The sequence below is a fragment of the Dermacentor variabilis genome, chromosome 6 (genome assembly GCF_050947875.1).
Source record: "Dermacentor variabilis isolate Ectoservices chromosome 6, ASM5094787v1, whole genome shotgun sequence".
NCBI lineage: Eukaryota > Metazoa > Arthropoda > Arachnida > Ixodida > Ixodidae > Dermacentor > Dermacentor variabilis.
The window spans coordinates 161,159,108-161,180,004 of NC_134573.1; the positions used below are offsets into that span (position 1 = coordinate 161,159,108).

Genomic DNA, 20,897 nt, shown 5'->3' on the forward strand with positions numbered 1-20,897 from the left:
GAGGCGCTCAAACAATCAGGCAGCCATGATGAGTTTCATAAAAGCAAAAGAGGAGCTTAGACTGAAAATTAACTGCGCTAAGGATTTCTTCTTCGGCCTGCAGCTGCAGAGCCTACTAAAAACCAACCCACGTAAATTTTGGTCGTCTGTTTTGCCACATGATACGACGGCTACTACTATAGTGATTAACAATGATTCTACCAATGATCCATCTCATATATCAAACGCCTTTAATGAGTATTTCCAGTCCGTTTCCACTCGTGACAACAACGTCATCCAACCAGGCACCATTGCTCGTTGTGACGTACCCATCAATGACATTAACATTACTGAAGAAGGTGTGTTGAACTTAATATTGAAACTCGATATTAAGAAGTCTGCTGGGCCAGATGGCGTTCCGAACTTGTTTTTTGGTACGGAACTCATTATGGACCTTTCGCTACCTCACTCATATTTCGGAAGTTCCTGGCATCCTCTACAGTACCCTCATCCTGGAAAATGGCTCAAGTTCTTCCTTTATTCAAGACCGGTGACAAACAACTCTTACCTAATTATAGACCAATTTCTATAACCTTTCATTCGTGTAAAATGTTAGAGCATATTATTTACAAAGACATTATGGAATACCTTGAGCCACATAAATTACTAACTAATGTCCAGCACGGCTTCAGACGTGGGTTCAGCACATTAACACAGCTAAGTGAACTTACACATGACATTTGTATTAACCTCGACACGGGCAACCAAATTGACGCAATCTTCATTCACTTTTCAAAGGCGTTTGATACAGTGATCCATTCGAAATTGATGTATAAACTTGACGCCATCCTTAATAATCCCCGCATTCTCAGCTGGTTTTCTAGTTTTCTTTCCGATCGATCTCAATTTGTGTCCTTTAACAGAGCTAATTCCAGGGTGACAGAGGTTCCTTCAGGAGTGCCACAAGGTTCCGTGCTGGGTCTGTTGCTTTTCTTGATCTATATAAATGATTTGCCTCGTCACATAACCTCAAATATACGTTTGTATGCTGATGACTGTGTATTATATCATAAAACTTGCTCCTTTGATGACCATTTACAGCTTCAAAAATCATTTTCTAAAATCATTTTCTAATTTTAGCTCTTGGTGCGATACCTGGCAAATGACAATTAACATCCGTAAAACCGTTGTTATGACTTTCACTAATAAAACAACGCCTTCCGCTTTTACTTACAAAGTTAATAATACTCCAATTCAGAGCGTTAGTGAATATAATTACCTTGGTCTTGTTTTCACACCCAGTATGTCTTGGTCGAAGTACATAGATTTAATAACCTCAAAAGCACTGAAAAAGTTAGGCTATCTGCGCCGCACATTGACCACAGCCCCAAGGGATACTACACTAGTGATGTATAAATCACTAATCCGGCTTATATTAGAATATGCTTCTCCCTTCTGGAATCCCCACAAACAGTGCGACATTAATCAGATTGAGGCCATCCAAAAGAAAGCGATCCGCTTCATATGCCGTAGGCACGATAGGGATTTTTCACCCTATACAGCGCTTTCATCCCTAGGCTTACAACCGCTCTCAGATCGCCGACGCACGGAATCACTGAAGTTGTTGCATTGCATTATTAACTGTTCCTGCCATATATCTTCAGATAGCTACCTAACTCCTGTACAACCATCTAATACTGGAAGTCACCATCCCCTAAACATCGCACCTTATTTTGCCCGTGCGGACACCTTTAAATACAGTTTATTTCCCCGTGTAATCGACTACTAGAATTCTTTGCCTGGCCCTACTCGTTCTCTTCATTTAAGCTTATTCCTGGCGGCCATAGAATACTTTTGGTTTTCATTGGTTTGTATTGTTCGTATTGCTTGTATTACTTACTATTTTTATTTCTCTGCATTTCACACCCACTCCTTCAATAGCCCGATCGGGCTGCAGTATGTACAAATAAATATGCTAACCACAGCTGCTGTTCAACTGAAACAAAGCGCACGTTCCTATGCGGCGGTGACTGCGTATCATTATGGTTGTATTTTAGCCTAACGTTGCTTTACTCATGCAAATAACCTGCGTTTCTTCAGTCGTCGTCGTCGTCATTGTTGTTGTTGTCGTTGTTGTCGTCGTCGCTGTCGGCTTCGTCGTTGTTGTTGTCGTCGTTGTTGTCGTTATTGTTGTCGCTGTCGTTGTTGTTGTTGTTGTTGTTGTTGTTGTTGTTTTAGGCTCAGGTCGTCGTAATTAGGTCGAAGTGCCCCTCCCCCCTTTCCGCTGCGACATCTCTCATTGCCACTCTGTCACGGGGGACGTAAATGCTATAATTTAACATAGAGTTTATTTCTTCTGGAACAGGTAGAGAGGAAAAAAATGAATGTTTGTTGGGGTGAGGCGAGGCATTTTTTTTTTACTCGCTGCACATAATTATACGCTTACGAGTAGCAGCTGAGGTAGCATTCCTCGCCCAGAATCAGCATCGCGCTCACTCATTTCATCAAAAGAAAGAAGTTTAGCAAACAACACAATCTGCCTCGAGGAATCTACCGCAAATCTTAGAACCACTGAGGCAACTATTTCCATCCTCGTCACTTTCTTTGTCGGCGTTTACTCGTAGGGAGTAGTGCCCCCCCCCCGCCCCCCACTCCTTTTCTTTTGATCTTTTTCAGCGTGTCTAATCGTTCTTGTTCGCCTACGGGTGTTCATGCAGAAGAGGGGCGCCGACGGCTAATAGGCGTCCCGTGGCTGCCACCGTCGGTCGACGACCGTAAATCTCGCCCACGGGCGCCCAAGTCACGCGGCGGCGGAACCTCGCGCCGTCGGCGACCCTAGGCATCCCGGCAACACACCGGTGACGGCGACCGCGGTGACTCGTGTGCAATAGCGGGCTGCCAGAGGGCGACCAAGGAAGAAACTATTGGCGATTGGAGGATCGGTGGGAGAAAAGTAGGGAAGCGACAAAAAACGGAGACGTACAAAAGCAAAGTTCGCAATAGGGGATCAGAAAATTTGATTGTGGGGGGTCATAGTGTTCTTTTAGAGCGCAGCTCTTTGGCGTCCGTTCCTGGGTTTCGCGTCGTCGTCGGCGTTGTCGTCGGCCTCGTAACCAGCTCCGCCCCCCTTTCATCCCCCCAGCGCTAGCAGCGACCGACTGATACCGCTGGATGCCGCTGACGCCGCTAGAGAGTCAAGATAACGTGACTGCATAGAACACCGTCGCCGCCATGCAGAAAGAGGAGGAAAGGGTCGCCCCCCCCCCTGTTCTTGTGTGGCGGATAGGGTGCTCTTCAGTTGCCGACGCGCCGGTTATTTCACGTAGGCCCCGGCACGTCGACGAATACGTGACCACCTTCCCACGGCTAGACCTGGTTCTTAGCGCTGCGGAAGCGAGGGTATCATATTGTTTGTGTCGGCATCGGCGGCGTTGTCCCTGAAACCAACTCCGCAGCTGGGGTTGACTCACTATCGGCGTCAGCGGCATCAGTCAGTCGCTGCTATCTCTTCCCTCCTCCCTTTATCGTGTTGTCCGCTTGCTGCGCGCGCTTCTGCCCCCATCGTTTGCCGCTGGGTGTACACGCCGCCCCCCTCCCCCCTCTTCCTGCGAGTCTCCGGTTGTCAAAGCGCCGGCTCGAACTTAATTCCTTTCTTCGCTCCTCCTCCAATGCAACCCCTGTGCGGTGGCAATCAGAGAGCCAGATCGGTGGCGGCGGATCTGTATATGTGCACCGCCCGAGCCGAAATTGCCGCTGCCGTTCGCCCTGTGCGGTGGCAATCAGAGAGCCAGATCGGTGGCGGCGGATCTGTATATGTGCACCGCCCGAGCCGAAATTGCCGCTGCCGTTCGCCACTGCGAAATTATCTGCCAGTTCTTTCTGAGCCATGAGCGAGACGACCGATGGAAGTCCTCCGTCTGCTGCTGCTGCTGCTGCTGCTAAACGAGCTGCCAGAGCAGAGGCCCAGCGCCGTCGCCGTCAGAATCCAGAGGTGCGTGCCGCCGAAGCAGAAGCTTACCGTCGCCGCCGTCGAGATGATCCAGGAGTACGGGAAATATAAAAAAAAATTCTGTGATAGCGCATACATGTGTTGCTCGATTTCTTTGCCTCAATCTATCGAAAAGGCGAAACAGCTTATTTGCTGCGCTCAAATTTCGCATTAGGAAGTAACGTAATCGTCGGTAATTTTTTTTCTTTTTTTCTTCTTTAATCTAGGTAGCACATTAGGTAGTATAATAGCGAGAGCTTGGTGGCGCCACCCACCGCCCCGTTCCAAAGGGGACGCTCATAACATCCAGTCATCTCATGAAACGCAAAGCCTTACTATACAAGTGAGGAACATCGTATACAATACTTGATCGTAGCTTGATTATATAGAGGCGTGCCACGCGTGCAACACAGCTGCGATTCTCGGTTCGACACGATCGTGGCGGACCACTTGCGCGTACGCAGATTGATTGCCGCGCGAATGCTGTATATGACAGGCTTTCTTAAACAATGTTTTTCTAAGCGTACTTTTTTTAAACGAAGCTCAGGAGCAAGGTGTCGCAGTGGATGAAAGAAGAAGAACAGTGGACGTAAGAAATGAAAATAAAAATAGTTGGGCTTCTGAGCTACCTGGTAGCTCGGGCACCGTATAAAGACACTCATTGTGTGCTTTTGACGTGTTTGTGTCTATATAGTGTTTGCTGATATTTTCTTCCGCCTTATTTTTTCTTATTGTTGCTTGAGTAATGAAGTTTGGATTTTGTGATAGCCGGTTCTAAAGTATGCCTTACATTCACATTTTTCTGCATCTAAAATTTAAAAATATATATTTAATCGTTTAAGAAATACCAACGCAGAAGTATCTTGCGTAAACAAATCATCAGGTGCTCCATGAGCTGATCCTGCAAAGTACATTGGCCGCAGCTTATCAAGTAGTAATATCGGCGCCTTTTTGGTGCCTTAACGACCGCGAGCATCATTCATAAGATTATACTCCTTCCTTATCAACATTTATCTCAGCGTCTTACTTGGTTTGTGGTTTCACGATTTGCGGTAACCGTGTAGCAGCAGTTAGGCTTCTCACCAAAGTCATGAAGTTGTTGCAGAAAAGTTCACATCATTTCATAAGTTCTCGTGGTGTTTCGTTTACAGTTTGGCTAGCCAAAAAGCACCCGGGCCATTCTTTCTTCTTTTTTTTAGTCAGTTTCTGTCTTTCTATGACTTGTGAAGTACGCTGCGTCATCGCGAGAACTACAATTTTCGGTAACAAAGCCCTCATAGCGCTTGAGCCGAACCAGAAACACGAGTTCTGACACAACCAACATCAGGTTTGAGCTCGACTGTTGTAACAAGAGGCTAGGGCGGTTTTCTGTGGGCAGAAAAGTAACATCCCGCAATTTAAGGTAACAACTCATAAAGTGGTGTGGGAACTCCAGTGCCCCACTACCAGTCATAAGTAGCGCCGGCTTGTATCCCTACCACTTGTGTATAAAACGGCTATTCTCCGGAAATACTAATATCTTACAAAATGAATTACGCTTAACTCCTACACTCGTCGAAATACGCTTATCTACGAGGAACGCGCAAAGAGCGTTCCAGCAACCCCAGCTTGTAATAAATTAACTAAAGCATGTTCGGCGGACTGTTCTAAATTCCAATAATTCAGCAGCGTCGCCATTCCCCATATTGACCGAGTGAACGCAAAAACAGCAAACATGGGAGACGCAGAAGAATGCGCCCAACTTGGCTATAGACCAACGGGGGCGAGGCGGAGCTAACGCGTGTAGGATCGGGGACTTCCGCCCTTTCAGTTTAGGGTTAATGAAGCCTGTGGGCTCAGCCTAATGACCTTGCGAGGCAGAATTGAACTGTCGAAAAAATTTAAAAAGAGGCGGAGAGGGGTGACTGCAGCCTTTTGTTCTCGGTGCACGCCGGGAATCTCCCCCCGCCCTCGCCCGCTGAGCCACAAAGAATCCTTGGGCCAAGCCCGCTGTGGCAGAGCCTCGCGAGCAGCGCGCCCTTTCGGCGCTGTGAAGACGCTTGGCCTCGCACAATGCAAACTCGGCTGGCGTGCGAGTCATCCGCCATTTTCCCTGCCGTGGTAGGAGTTCGCGAGATTAGGAACAATGCCGGGAATGCAAAAAAAAGCAAACAAATAAAGCAGTCTTTTGTCACTATAGGACATGTAGAAAGGAGGGATGATCCTCTCTCTCTCTCTCTCTCTCTCTCTCTCTCTTAACCTTTTTGCCTTCGCCAGATGCAAGTTGATGGGCGTACCAACAGGAAGGCCCTTGCCGTGGTGCTTTCACCTGAACAGACTTCGGCCCGCAAGCTTGGAAATCGGGGGCCCATTGTTATCGCTATACTTGCAGTCGCCGCTCGCTGTGTAATCACTCTCGAAACCGCTAACCTCTGCGCCCTTCTCAAACATTTATTTCCTTAAGGGCTTAATTAGAGCGTGCATATTCTATTTAGGGCTTCTCGCGTGAAGGGGCTGAGTCAGGTATAGCGTAAGTTATCGGAGCATTTGCCTTTCCGCAAGCGGGCTGATAACTTAAACCAAACGGTGCGTCTTCCGTATCCTTTAGTGTTTTGTATGGTGGTTGAGGGATATGTTTGAGGGAAAAGAAAAAAGGAGGGGGTTGCTATTCTGCAGATAATTGTAGTCAGAAAAATACGGTTAGCTATTGTCCCGCCCCAGCTCCACGCATACTAGACGTGCTAAACATACTAGACATAGTTTGTCTGTTTTTGTTTGTGTTCTTTACTTCAAACACTTTCTTAAACCTACAAAAGTATCGTGGATTACATCACCGCAGAAGAACTAACTGCCCAGGTGGACAGCACTCGCAAAGGAAAACACAAGAAATCAATTTATTAATTAAAGCAATTGCAAAAATTAACTACCTAAAATTAAACAAAGTAGATTCTGGGGTTTTACGTGCCAAAATCTCATTTTCTCCCACATGTAAATCCCGATTAGCTCAAGCAGGCTAGGTGACCAATTGTCACCGTCCCGTTCAAAGAAGATGCCATTAGATATCATGATCATCACAATCATCATCATCATCATCTGAGCGAATGAAAAAGCTTCGTGGTATATGCAACCGCTTCGTTAGACGCTTCAGTTAGACGTCCCGCAAGGCATGACGTCATACAAAATTGAAAGCATCCCCGACAGTGTTTGAGCGGGAACACGAGCCCTGGTAGCAGGTCCTGAAAGATTGCAGCTTGTCCCCCCCATCCTGGTGTTAACAGCGTAAAAAAAAAAAAAAACGTAGACGGAACACGAGACGAGAAGACGCGCTTGTGGTGTCGTCTTCTCGTCTCGCGTCCGGTCTACGTCTTTTTTTTTTCTTTTTTTTGCGCTGTTAACACCAGGATGGAAAACCAACAAGCCCAAGCTGCTATTTTAGCTTATCCCAGGCTCCTTGAATTCGCGAAGCACACCGCTGCACGAGGCACGGTCCTCGCTTCTGTCACTGAGTTCTCTTTTTTTCCTCCTATCATCACAGCTGGCACGAAAGTCTACAGACTCACCTGTCGTCGTTAAGACATTCATCCTCGTTGGCCATCAGCTGTGTTCACGCAATGTGCCTAGCGAGGGGGAACGCAAGTGGCCTCGGCCCTATAGAGAATCAATTATATCCTCCACTGACAGCGCGTCCAAATTTTCGAGCGATTCAAGCCCTATCAGCAACAATGTATGCGCAGCCAAGGCAGGTCACGTAGCGGTAAGACAACTAGGCTCTTCCTTTCGACGTCGCAGTGCTCGAGCAATGGAGCGCCAAAAGTCAGTCGCATATTTGGAGGCGCGCTGGACCCTACTGTCCTGCCTCGTCCTGTGCGTGATCACGAGCGCCACAAGCTGCAAGCAGATCAGTATATGTGAGTCTCCAAATACAGTAGAACCTCGTTAGAGTGAAATCGTCGGCACCGGGAGAAAATAATTATTATATCAGTATCTTCGCTACAGCCGTAGCTCACTATTTATCATTTCAGCAACTACGATAAAAAAAATATTCCCACAGGTTGATTCTCCTTCGGAAGAGCGCGAATTTTCTCTTTACTGAAACGCACATTTGCAGGCTGCTATCATTACACGTATGAATGCTGACCAAGTTTCCCTGAGAGGAAAGCGTGGTGAACACGCTGATAAGAATTCAAATCGGTCAGTGCATGCACGAATTGTCGCAGTTGCTAAACAGTGTGCTGGAACCATGGTGAATGTGATGAGCGTTTATGCTCCGTTATCAGGAAATCATAGTTTTCCGTGGCCCTTCTTATTTTTAATCGTTTCTGATTGCTTCTTGAGCGGTACAATTATTCGCATCGTTTGGATATAGTGAAGTAGTTCATTTTGCTTTATTTTGCATATCCATTTCATCGCTTAGAATACAGCACTGTAAAGGTAAGACATACACACAACACAAACACGAGCCTAGGAGAGGAAACGCTTCACATGGGAAGCAGGTTCGGGCACAGAAAGGTCATGTGCATCGTGGAATCGTCCGAGTCAGACCAGGCCTCGATTGTAACAAACCAGTGAACGTATACTTTTAACGTAGGAAGCAGGCTACATATTTAGATTCCACTTAGTTGATTCGTCAACGTTACGGAAGTTTGATGCTATGAGCAGTACATGAAAAATTTGCAAATAAGAACACGAAATAAAAAAGCTCGTAGAGAAAAGTATGAGTGACATGAGAGCGTGAACTATGCTTGACACGTGTGACCTTATCATCGCTATAGCGGTCTTTACTATATCAGTGAAATAAATTCATGGACGCCTAGGGGGAGTGTAATCATGGCCGGCGCAGTCTTTTTGCTATAACGGATAGTTAGTTATATGCGGATTCATTATAACGAGGTTCTATTGCACGCATTCTCGTCCCAGATGTATACCATGCCGTAGACATCGTTAGACCTGAACGTCACTCATGCCCGCATCAAAATTTCGTAACGTTCCCGAATCAACTAAGTGGAATCTAATTTGGTAGCCTGCTTCCTACTTTGAAAGTATACGTTCGGTCGTTCGTTCCAATCGAGGCCTGACCTGATCCGGACGATTCCACGATATGTTAGCGATATGTTCAGCCGGTGATATTTAGTCCAGGTTACTGCTAGTGACCCTTTAATTGTCAATGCACATACGCTGGAAAAGGAAACAGCAAAACTATGGCGTTCTGCTGCTGAGGACGAGGTCGCGGGTTCGATTGCCAGTAGAAGCGGTCACATTTAGACGGGAGCGAAATGCAACGCTCGTGCACATGTGTTTACGTACGTACCAACGAGTCCCAGGTGGTCAAAATTAATCTGGAGCCTTTTACTGCAGTGTCTCTCATAGCCCACAGCTCAGTGTCGCTTTGGAACTTCAAACCCCACTAATCAATCAGCCAACCCGCAGAACGACTAATGCTGCGACTCTGTTAATCGTAATGAGCCAGGGGCGCTGCGGTGCGTCTCCTGGCTTGTCATCAGCGTGTCATCCTTATATTCGCACTGAAGTCAGAACGGCTGGGGTTTAGCTTAAAAATATACTGCCACCCACTGCAACGTACTGCTGACGCCCACCAGCTCCACGGTCTTCACTGATGACTTCAACGTGCATCATCAGCTATGGAGCACCAAGATTAGCTTCAGGCAGCAGAATGACGGCAGCCTAACGTATCGACGGAGCACTTGCTTTGACTTGACTGATTTCCAGGTGCTTTGCTGCGTGCACAGACAGTGTTCCCTATATCCCGCTTTCTTCTTTCTGTTCCCCCTATCCCTTCCCCCAGTGTCGGGCAGCAAACCGGACGCTCGTCTGGTTGACCTCCCTGCCTTTCCACTCATTGATATCTCACTCTCGCTCTCCTGGCTTGTACCTTTTTTTCTTTCTTTCTTTTTCTGTCAGAAATAACATCTACCAGCAAAAATTATCTCGACGATTATAAATACTAAATTTCGTAGTCCATAAATGATCTCTTTTCTTATTGTGAAACATGGCGTTCCACACCTTATGTTGCAGTATCAGGAAAGCGTGTGCTAGAAGCAAGGGCCAACTTCGGGAAAGTGATGAAAGACTGCAGTAAAGAACTTGCAAAAATGGCCTCGCTCACGCCCAAAAAGGACTTTGTCAAGGTACAGTACATTTTTTTTTCCACACGCAATCACCAAGAATTTCATCCCCAAGCAAAGGGCCACATAAATAAGGTAAAGGTGAAGGCCATAGGGCTATGTAAAGAGTTGCATGTCGAGAAATTATCAAAAGCTGTTAATGCTCCTAATCGTACCTCCTGGTCAGTGTTTTTTACTGTAAAAACCCACAAGCCAGATATGCCATTTAGATGCACCTTTAGTAAGCGTGAGTGCTGACAGAAAAACGTTAGCCGTTATTTACTAAAGCATTTAGTGCGCTGGATGTAGGTGATTCGTTTATTGCCGATAATTCAGCAGATGTTTCACCGTGTCTGCAAAACCTGGACTACGGTGGGTCTGCCTGCTCAGTGGATATCGAAGATTTGCTTTACTCAGTCGCACCTGCAGAACTGTTCCCGATAGTTCAGGCCTGCATCGAACAGGATGGTGTTCTCGCCTTTGAGATGGGTGCAAGAATATCTGTTGATAACTTTATAACTTTGTTTGAATTTTATATTCCTTCGATTCTTGTTTCACATGATTGTGTTTGCATTCATTGTAAAGGCATTTGCATCGGTTCCTGTGTCGCGCCAGTTTTATGTACCATACTTTTATCTGCTATTGACCAAGACTTTGCTTTTACCTTTGATGGTGCAAAGGTGCAGGAAGGTTTTGGGTATGTGGAAGATCTTTTGGTGATATTAAAATTTAACCTTTCTGCAACGACCACTAATAAAGCGGAATGACTTTTAGCGCTATTTGGACGACATGGCAAAGGGCTTTTCTTTACACATCAGCTTCCTTTACATGCCAAACTGCAGTTTTTAGATTTAAGTCTATTCTTTTCTGAACGGCATATTTGTTGGGCGTATACTGCCCGAGGTCACGCAAAGAGCTCTTACCGTTCGACTCGGCGCATACTAAACTTGTTGAAAGGGCAATAGCATCCATGTGTCTCGAGGCGGCGTTGATGAGTTCTTGTTCTCGCAAAATGTAGGAAATCTTTGACTGTCAGATTGCACGGCTACGTTCAGCCGGATACCTTTGTTCTATTACGGTTGCAGTAGCGGGAACTCGCCTTCAAGAAAATGAAGGGTAAGCGGAAAACCAAACCGCTAGTGGAATAAATCTCACAGGTTGTTCCGTAGATGCAAAAAACGGCCCACAATTTAAAGACAGTGGCCGGTAGGTACGAAAAAACCTGTTGTTTTTTCGGCTCCCCAGAAGCTTGCTGGCCTGTGCCCACGCATCTCAGACCCGCATAAGTTGACCATTTGTGGTAAAAAATCATACAAGGCCGTATGTGACTTGTGCGGTCGATGTGGTGTACGAAATTCCACTTGATTGCGGCAGGGTATATATCGGCCAGACAGGCCGTTGCATCAACCATAGGGCAAAAGAACACGAGCTGTTTGTCAAGAATAATATTAATGCACATTTACGTATATGCACTGCGACCCCTGAACGTGTGATTCAGGCCCTTTCCATATCCGCATTCTTGGGAAAAGCAAACATCCCTTGGCGCGGGAACTAATGGAGGCTTATTTCACCAACATGAAAAATGACGTCTGTGACAGCGATAGGTCTGTGGCTTTACGCAGACGTGAACGCCGTTTTCTGCACTTTATGTTTTGTATAACGATGCAAACATTGAGTATTGTGCGCAAGCGTACGTGCGCACATGGCCACCTTTTCCTATAAATGTGACCCCATCTGCTCTCAATAAACTAGTTCCAAGTGACATTATTTGCTGTCCTAAAGCTTTTTTCCGCCCTTGGATGCGCCTTAACGTAGCACAATACGGTACTTTGACTATCACCTCCGGGGCCTGTCTCTACAGTCGAATCTCCGCCTCATCAGCATCATCATCATCAGCATCATCATCAGCCTACTTTATATCTACTGCCAGGACGAAGGCCCAGTTACTTCTGTCCTATTACCCCTATTCCCTATTACCCTCCGCCTATTGGGGCCTATATATAACGAAATATTCAATCCTGATATATCAAAACAATGTGTTCTGCGATATGTCGCTTTATAAAACTTATTTGCAATATTGCAATATTGCAACGACTAAACATGGAGGAAAATTCCAGGAGAAAACGACGCGGCGCCATTCAAAGCATTTTGGGGTTATTTAAATAACCTTGTTCTATATCTTTAGAATTTCTGCTAGATCGTTCTATGATAATTATGTATTCATATTTAGCCAATTGTCACGGGCCTTTTTATGCCACTTACTCACCACTTGATGAAATTACGCAAGGCAGGGTAATTGGAGACCTCTAGGAGAGGCTTTCATTTCAACAAGCAACGCCGACTGGTCGGAGATAGTAGCCAAACTAGCAATGAGGTCGTCGCGCGAGGAAGGGCGACGTGTCAACGAGCGCTGCCTGCGTAGCTCCTCGTAGCTTGGGCATAGAGTGATGATGTCTGTCACGGACTGAGGATTCTTGGCCAGTAGCGTGTTGAAAGCATCGTCCTCTATCCCTTTTAAGACATTTCTGATGTTGTCGGACTCTGACATCGTCGTATTGACTTTCTTACCGAATTTCTTTTACTCTCCCTGAAACACAAAAACGTGAAACAAGTCTAAAAGATAGCAGCGTATTTGCTATTTACGTTTCAGAGCGTGGAAAGAATGTAGGCCTTTCAAATTCTCTTTCCTTCTCTCGGCTGGCCTTTTTCATATGGTCGCCAAGATTGTACGCCAGTTTTTTCAGGTAGAAATAATGGAGCCTGTTGCGAGGGGCTTTACGTAAGTTACCCCCTGTCTGCTATTGCTCTCTCTTAAATATTTCCCTCGAATACTTCTCATAAATAATAAATATAATTAGTAGCGATTTAGCGTTAATGCGATAATCATAGCTTAGCATTACGTCGCAACTCTTTGAGGTTCTGGATCCGTGATTCAAGTCACGTTAACGACAGTGCAAAGTGTTGTTCCGGAGAGAGAAGGAGACGGAGAGAGGAGAAACCTTTATTCAATGATAAAAATAGATTATTCCCGTGGGGGAGCCCTAGTCGAGCGCCCCACTGGCCTTAGCCGCCCGTGCAACCTGGTCGATCAGCGATTGCTTTTCGGCCAGGTCATAGCTAGACAGTCGCACCTGCAATTGCTCCAACGTGTGCTGCGCTGCCAAAGTTGTGTCTTTTTTTATTAATGCTAACGCATTAATAAAATGTGTTTGAAAAGTTGTGAAAACTATTCAGTGAGAACGATCACCCAGATGTGCTATCAATAAAGGTACTGCCTGATCATAACATGGACAAGTAAGTGTAACAAAGTGCTCAATCTCTAATGTTAGCGTCATTTGGCCTTGATCTCATTCTTAAATCACTTAGAGGGTGTCGCTTGTCTGCGCCGCATACAACAGCTGCATTGGTGAAGCAAATCAGAAGATAAAGGAAGGTTTCCATCAGAAGCCTCACCAAATGGTAAGGATCGGCCGTTTCTGCTACAGATATGCCATGAAAAGGGGGACACCCTTCATACGTATTACACGCGTTCTGCGATGCACTGGTAATGCAATGGTGACAGTGCATTTTAGCTTTCCGAGATTGGGGAGGAGACCATACTTATGATCGTAGATGTCCAAAAGCCGGCGTTTCTCGTTTTTAACTGATTTATTCGCTGGCCATGTTTCTTTGTTCTTCCTTGTATTATCTTGTTTAGTGTATTGGGCTTATAACAGGAAAGGTAGAAGACTTCTCATATTAGAAAATACACTTCAGGAGTAGTGGCACCACACGCTGTGACGGAGTACGTTCCTGGCACAGAAATAGCCGGCCTTGATCGCCAGGCTGAACCCACCCGTTGCTGCAGCCCACCACCACCACCTTACAGCACTCTATTTTCAACTGTCTATAGCAAAAGACGTACAGGTGCGAACAAAATTAATTGTTACGCGGGAGCTGTGGTCTAACTATACATACCAACTGGCATGGTGCTCTTTGGCTGTACCTGGCCCTTGCGCCACTAAACACCACACATTTAATTCAACTAGATACCAGCGTCATCTAGCAGCTTCCGACGGAAGCTGGGGATTGAATCCCGCATGCGTGCAGGCCGGTGGTGATGGCCGCTCCACGCCTCTCTTTGTTTCCTTGCCCGTGGATCACAGTGTCGTTCGCAACGTATGCGGCTGCTCCTGCAGTTCGCATGGGCTAGACAAACGCCCCTGTGACACAGGCGAGTGTACCTATCCTATCAGCACCGTCACGCTATCTATATAGAGTTCAGTTGCAGAAGCTGCGAAAGACGTTCAGAATCAGTTCGACGGTGTGAAACGGCTATCAGCACCGGCAGGCGCGCATGCGGGATCCGATTCCTATAGTTTCCCTCCAAGGCTGCTAGATGGCACTGGGATTCAGTCCGGCCACAGCTACTGTGTTCCAAATGCTTCTGTACCCACCTGTACAAAGTGCAAATGCTTGCTGTCGATGTCGTCGTAGAGAAGCGATGACGCTGCAGTTGAAGAACGCATAGGTTCTCTGGATTGCGTAACGAACGCGGACTAAAATGAAAACGGGGAGCCAACATCATGTTCATTTTTCATTGCGGCCTCTCGGATAGCGCACATATTGAATGCACAGTTCAGGGCGAATTGAACAAGCTAACTGAGAAACATTACTTTTTGTATATATGAGGGAAAAACATGGTCGTATCGCGGAACAAAAAGAAACGATGGTAATTATCATTACTCTGGCATGTTGATCAGAGATGTGTAGCTGCTTCAATATGATTCCAGTCTTTTAGCATTTTCTACTAAAACATTATCGGGAAAAAAATGAAAGTACCAGTAGGCGTAGAGGGAAGCTCTAGCTCGAGGCAAACTCCAATGTTTCTCTATTCAAATACATGTAAAGCGCAGTAATTCTTTATATAACTACCGCTGAACTTTTTTGAATGACATTTGTTGCCATTGAAAGAAAGTTACATTCTTGTGACTGTTGGGAACGGTACTTTGAGGCCCGAAAGTTTTCGTAAGCTTTTCTTTTAATTGGTAAGTTTAAGAAAAATTGATTTAGTACCTGCAATTTTTTAATTTGCCAATAATTGGCAAGATCGAAAAAAATAAAAGCACGAAGTTTAGAAAATCGAAACTCTGCATCAAAAACAGATATTGCAGTTTTGTAAACTGCATTCGCTAGAGCATCTAAGGGTGGAAATTTTTATATATAAATTTACGGCTTACGTGACATATTTACAATGCCTGGAAAGCCTTCGCAAAGTCCTACTCAAAAGTTAGCGGTATATTTCAGAGAGAGTAAATATATCAATTTTGTCTGCTTTAGAAGCATTATTATTGTTTGTCATTGCGGAGTTACAAAGTTGTAAACTTGATAGTATCGTCTTTCGTTTTTCTTATTTCCCAATTTTAAATATACTTTATTAAAAGACATCGCCAGCATCAATAGAATATGCTTGCTATAGCAATTATATTTTAACTTTTTCTAATACATAAAACAAGCCTAATCAAATTACGTGCAGTAGTTGCCGAGAAAAATTATTTCTCGATTCCCCCTGTATTCAAGTAGGAGTCCCCGAGCTAAAGCTTCCACTTAGAAACAAAAGGCTATATATTGACTTCTAATATAAGACTACCAGACGAGCTCCAATATGATGTTGACAAAACTGATAAGGTAAGCACGTGATTGACGTTTCGAGACTTTCGCTAAAATTGTACCGATAAAAGACCCCCGTCTTTCCTAATTTCTGGTATTTATTACTCCCTAACTGAGAATATCTGCAAATATCGTGTAATGTCTGCCTAGCCTCGTATGTTTCGGCCTAACCAGCGTTTCACGTTCCTGCAGGTTCTCGAGTGCGGAATGAAGATCACCCAAAACAAGGTAGGTGACGTGCGTATCAAAGCGCGCGAAAGATTGAAAATGAGTGGACGGTGACAGAACACATGCAACTCCCTAACTTGCTTACGGACGTTGACGTACGTGGATGGTCTCTGCAGAGCTCGCAGTTCTACACAGTGCTTGGAGACACCGACAGACTCATGAACGCTGTGCACGAGGCACTGGCAAGTACACGTACCTTTTGCAAAGCACGCGTTCTCGGAAAATACAATTGCCGTTACCAACTGTTCTCTTGAAGTGCGATAAAACGGTCTAAATTTTTCGGCAGAACCCATCTCACGATGAATGCCGGCATTTGTGCGATTCGCATTGAAGCAACGTAGCGACAAATCGCGTAACGCCACCGTCGCAATGGGTCGTGTACGTGGGGTGTGTGTATAGCGAGACTCCTTCTCTCGTGTTTCATCTCTGGGCATGCTGTGACATCTAGCGGCGGCGCTGTGAATATATATTCGGCGTGGGTGAATATATACGCGGACAAGATTGTCTATAATAGACAACGCGGGTTCAATTTCGCCCAGCCCAGGAGAAATATTATAGAATTATTATTATTTTTTTTGTCATTGAAGAGCACCACCTATTAGTGACACACACACCCAGTGGCACATACGCAGTGATCGAGGTTGGCGTCAAAGAGGTTCATTAAAGAGCGACACATACCGAGTGCCACATAGCCACCGACCCAAGATTGCCCGCCGGTTGGTTTCAAACCCGGTTCCCTCAGCGCAGCATCCCAATGATCTACTCATCTACTCAGTGCCCCAAGTCGGCATAGGTAGGAGGAAACAATTAGATATGACAGACGGACAGACAGACAGACAGACAGACAGACAGACAGACAGACAGACAGACAGACAGACAGACAGACAGACAGACAGACAGACGGCGCTCTGTGATACAATCTTCGGGTCTACAACAACCGTTTTTGTACTATAAGATTGGATGGATGGATGGATGGATGGATGGATGGATGGATGGATGGATGGATGGATGGATGGATGGATGGATGGATAGATGGATAGATAGATAGATAGATAGATAGATAGATAGATAGATAGATAGATAGATAGATAGATAGATAGATAGATAGATAGATAGATAGATAGATAGATAGATAGATAGATAGATAGATAGATAGATAGATAGATAGATATTAGCTAAGTACTTTATTATTTGCAGCGTTTGTATAATGTTATAACCATGACAGGTCCACATGGTGTCGAGAGAAAGTCGGGCATGAAAATATTTAATTACATCAGACAGGATTATGGGAGAGTCATAAAATGGAGGTTCATCTGCCCAGAGACATCTGCCCACTGATGTCCGCCGTCTTACGGAAGTCAAGTCATGTCAAGTTTATTGCAGCAGTCATGTTAAAGTGACACGGTAATAGTACTACAGCAGGAGGTCCTATAGTTTTGAAGAAAAAAACTGCCAGGGGGCCACCTATGATTGCATAAATAAGGTTATTATACAAAAAACAGAAAAGAAGTACGGTCATGTGAACAATAAGAATAATTAGGCAAGTTCATTATATATAACAGGAAATTGGATACATAAGTTATTGGTAAAGCTGATTATAGAAAGAAACATGAAAAAATAAACGAAAGCATGTGCAGCAGCAAAATACGAATACTAACAGAAATAGCCAACCCGCCATGTCACACCAAACTTGTTTCATTATCAATAATATTAATTACTTATACAAAAACAAAAGGTATACAGCAAAATGACATAAATATTCATAGTTAATTAAGAAATTAAGATGAGTCGGTTAATTCCTGTATGAAGTATTTCTTGGTGCGAGCGGAGAATGTATGAACGTAGTGTGATGGTTTTATTTCGAAAGGTAATGAATGAATGAAAGGAGGAAGGTTTGAGAATAGAAAAGTTGGCATCCGCCAAAATATACTGTCAAGATGTTTCAATATTTCGGCGCATCAAGTTCTCAATTAATTCGCTCTCGCCGTTCTATCGCTGGATGCATTTTGTAGGCAATGTGGTGGGGCGCGGTTTGATACCTGGGCGAGGCGGAATTTTTTTACAAATTCTACGAAGCTTTCTTTCTGGGGAATTTGAGTGGGTTTCTTTTGCATGATTCGCGCTGCCTTCCGGTAGATGGTAAGTTTCCCTTTTAATTGGACCAGTGTGAGATGTGACAGCCCGCATTTAATGACACGGTTTTCATAGATTCGAGCGTTTTTACGCCCACAGAAAAAAAAAAACTTCGAAGAGGTGCAAGTGAAATTTTGAATACAAAATCTTGTGTTCAAGCGCCAGTCGCTTACACGGACTTATACTTTTATGCAGATCATTGCCACTCTGGGCAAATGTCTTATATCGGCACTAGATGTAAATCATCAGGTGAACACATCGGTGCACTGCTAAAAAAAATTGTTGGGTTTTACGTGTCAAAACCACTTTCTGATTATGAGGCACGCCGTAGTGGGGGACTCCGGAAATTTAGACCGCCTGGGGTTCTTTAACGTGCACCTAAATCTAAGTACACGGGTGTTTTCGCCCCCATCGAAATGCAGCCGCCGTGGCCGGGATTCGATCCCGCGACCTCGTGCTCGGCAGCCCAACACCATAGCCACTGAGCAACCACGGCGGGTCGGTGCACTGCTAAGTGAATCTTATGCACTCGCAGGCTGTGTTGTCCTCGTTCGTGAACGTAATTGTGATTGTCCACTTCTCTGTGCAGGCGTGCCTTAATCAGACAGGAGCAATAGACTTGCCATTGGAGACACTCGACGACATGGTTGCTTTCGCAAGGCGATTCTCGATGACCTTTGGATGAACAGGAAATGAACTTCGTTTATCACCGCTACTCTGGGGTTGAAAATAATTTTTCATGCGCAAGGGCATCGAGAGACCGCGAGACGCGACGTTAGCTAACTGCTCACAAACCGAGGTGAGGCGTGTTCACTAACACGCCTCAACTCGACGCTCTTTTTTTGTCTTCGCCATGTGGGGAGCAGTATTAGTCACGTGTTGCGCTAAAGTATAAGACTGACTGCAGTGATTCCAGAGCCCCAGTTTCGTAATCACGCACACACACACGACGTTAGTGCATAGGCGGATTATAGTAATTTCAGGAGGAGCCCGACGCCCTCCCCATTGCAGTACCCAGCCTGTTCCGGGGAACGATGTCAGTTGATCCGGTCTGCCGTGCCGCTCGTTGCCTTGTGCTGCCACCTTGCTAAATGTTCTACTTGCGCCAAGCAAGTTGCGAGAGGCACCGCATTAGGATATGCCGGCTCTCTGTTCCTAGCGAGGAGTTCTTAAACCTTACCAAGATCATACTACGCAAGCGTTGCTCGTAAGCGAAATGGAGGAGGAGAGGAGACAAATGGGAGGAAAGACAGGGAGGTTAGCCAGTGTAAGTACCGGCTGGCTACCCAACTGTAACTGCCCATGAAGGCGAAACAAACACATCATCTCATTAGCACAACATAAAACTAGGCAAGTTGGTATAGGCTGACCATTTTGAACTGTAGCGAAAAAAAAGACGGAGCACACGAGATGGAAAACGCCATATTGAGATACCGTGGCGGACACAGTGCAACAAACATATCAGATTTATGGCACGGTCAATAGCGCTATCGAACGCCCATAGTAGTGCTGAATAAATTTTTTTGAGCTCTGATAAAGGGTCTAGAGCTTCATTTTGGGTGTCATTTATATGCACCGGACATATAATTTGCTCTTAGCATGCAAGTGCGTAACAAAACTCATCAAAATTACGGCCTACTAACTCCACTACCGGACGAATGCTTACCCCGAGATTCCTAATTACCACTGCTCTGCGTCAACAGAACCCACCGTGTTCGCGATAATTTCGGAATCTCACCACTCTGCTACCCCTGGACTGCGCTTCATTCCCCCTCTCCCCGCCTCTGTTACTCTATTAAACCGCCACATGAAGCCGACAAACAATGAAGTTAAGATAAAGCGTGATGTAAATGAACTGCGCGCATATTGTTATTGAAATGCATAACTAACAAATAAATGGGAAATTAAATCGCAATAAAGGACAACTTGCTGCCGGCAGAAGCCGAACCCACAACCTTCGCATTAAACGTCCTCGGTGCTTTAACAATTGAGCTATACAGCAGCCGATATTCCTTCTCTCGTTTTTTTAAAATATTTTTTGTAAGTGTACTAAGCCTAGCTTTTAGAGTGCTAGTCAGCGCCACTAACGGCCTTGGCTTTGAATGCAAAACATCACTTTCAACCACAGGTGTCAAGGAGCCAAGCCACTAGCCAATAAACCCTCGTGTGTTAAGGTTGTTTACCTCAGGAAGTAGACAACAATAAGGGGAACCGAAAGGATTGACTTTCTCGTTAGTCACAACCTCACGAAGCCAACTCACAATGAAGCCAGGAAAATTAACTGTAGATAAGTGGGTTAAATTAACTGGTTGATTTAATTTAAATGTATAAGTAACGAAGAAGACGGAAATGAAAGCGGACGAAAAGACAACTCGCCGCAGGTGGGAGCCGATCCCAACTTTTTGTCGTTACGTCTTTCATACTCTACCATTAAGCTATCAATTGTACAGAGGCTGCCAGAGACCGTGGGTTATGTGTCCTGCAAATTATGCGACCTACGAAACTCGACTTCTTCCTGACTTCTTCCTGAATAAAGAGTTCATTTCTCAGGCAGAAGTCCTTCAATGATGGAAGGAGCTCAAACCGTATTTATGATCTCTCATAGATCGCTTACTTCCGAAGAGTTGTTCTTGGGAAGGTCACCATCCGGAGTGCCATCTACTCAGCTGTCCACAACCGTGGTGGAGAATAGATCGAGACGCGCTCCCCAAATTGTGTGCCACCGTGCTCGTGCCATAAAAGCAGGGAGGCACGTGATCAACGGGCCACAGCGTGGGAGGAGCCGCTGGCCGCGCGAGTGGCGCGGGAACAGGGACCCC

The 20,897-nt window shown here is 45.3% G+C and overlaps 1 protein-coding gene across 2 annotated transcripts; it reads left to right on the top strand.

The window, feature by feature from the left end:
* The first annotated feature begins 7,686 nt into the window (after positions 1-7,686).
* On the top strand, positions 7,687-19,615 carry LOC142584424 (uncharacterized). Of its 2 annotated transcripts, XM_075694574.1 has the most exons (6): positions 7,687-7,854; positions 9,980-10,092; positions 13,435-13,527; positions 15,910-15,945; positions 16,062-16,127; positions 18,668-19,615. In XM_075694574.1, the coding sequence occupies exons 1-6, from the start codon at positions 7,746-7,748 to the stop codon at positions 18,761-18,763; spliced, it is 513 nt and encodes a 170-aa protein (XP_075550689.1). In that variant the 5' UTR covers positions 7,687-7,745; the 3' UTR covers positions 18,764-19,615. The 2 variants fall into 2 exon arrangements, with proteins under 2 accessions (XP_075550689.1, XP_075550691.1); XM_075694576.1 differs by lacking the exon at positions 13,435-13,527.
* The last annotated feature ends 1,282 nt before the right edge of the window (positions 19,616-20,897 follow it).

What these genes read in the sequence shown, in the direction of transcription:
- LOC142584424 (XM_075694574.1), top strand. Translation starts at nt 7,746, where the DNA reads ATGGAGCGCCAAAAGTCAGTCGCATATTTGGAGGCGCGCTGGACCCTA. An exon ending in CTGCAAGCAGATCAGTATAT is followed by an intron (nt 7,855 to 9,979) that starts GTGAGTCTCCAA and finishes CTTATGTTGCAG; the next exon opens with TATCAGGAAAGCGTGTGCTA. An exon ending in CCAAAAAGGACTTTGTCAAG is followed by an intron (nt 10,093 to 13,434) that starts GTACAGTACATT and finishes TAAATCACTTAG; the next exon opens with AGGGTGTCGCTTGTCTGCGC.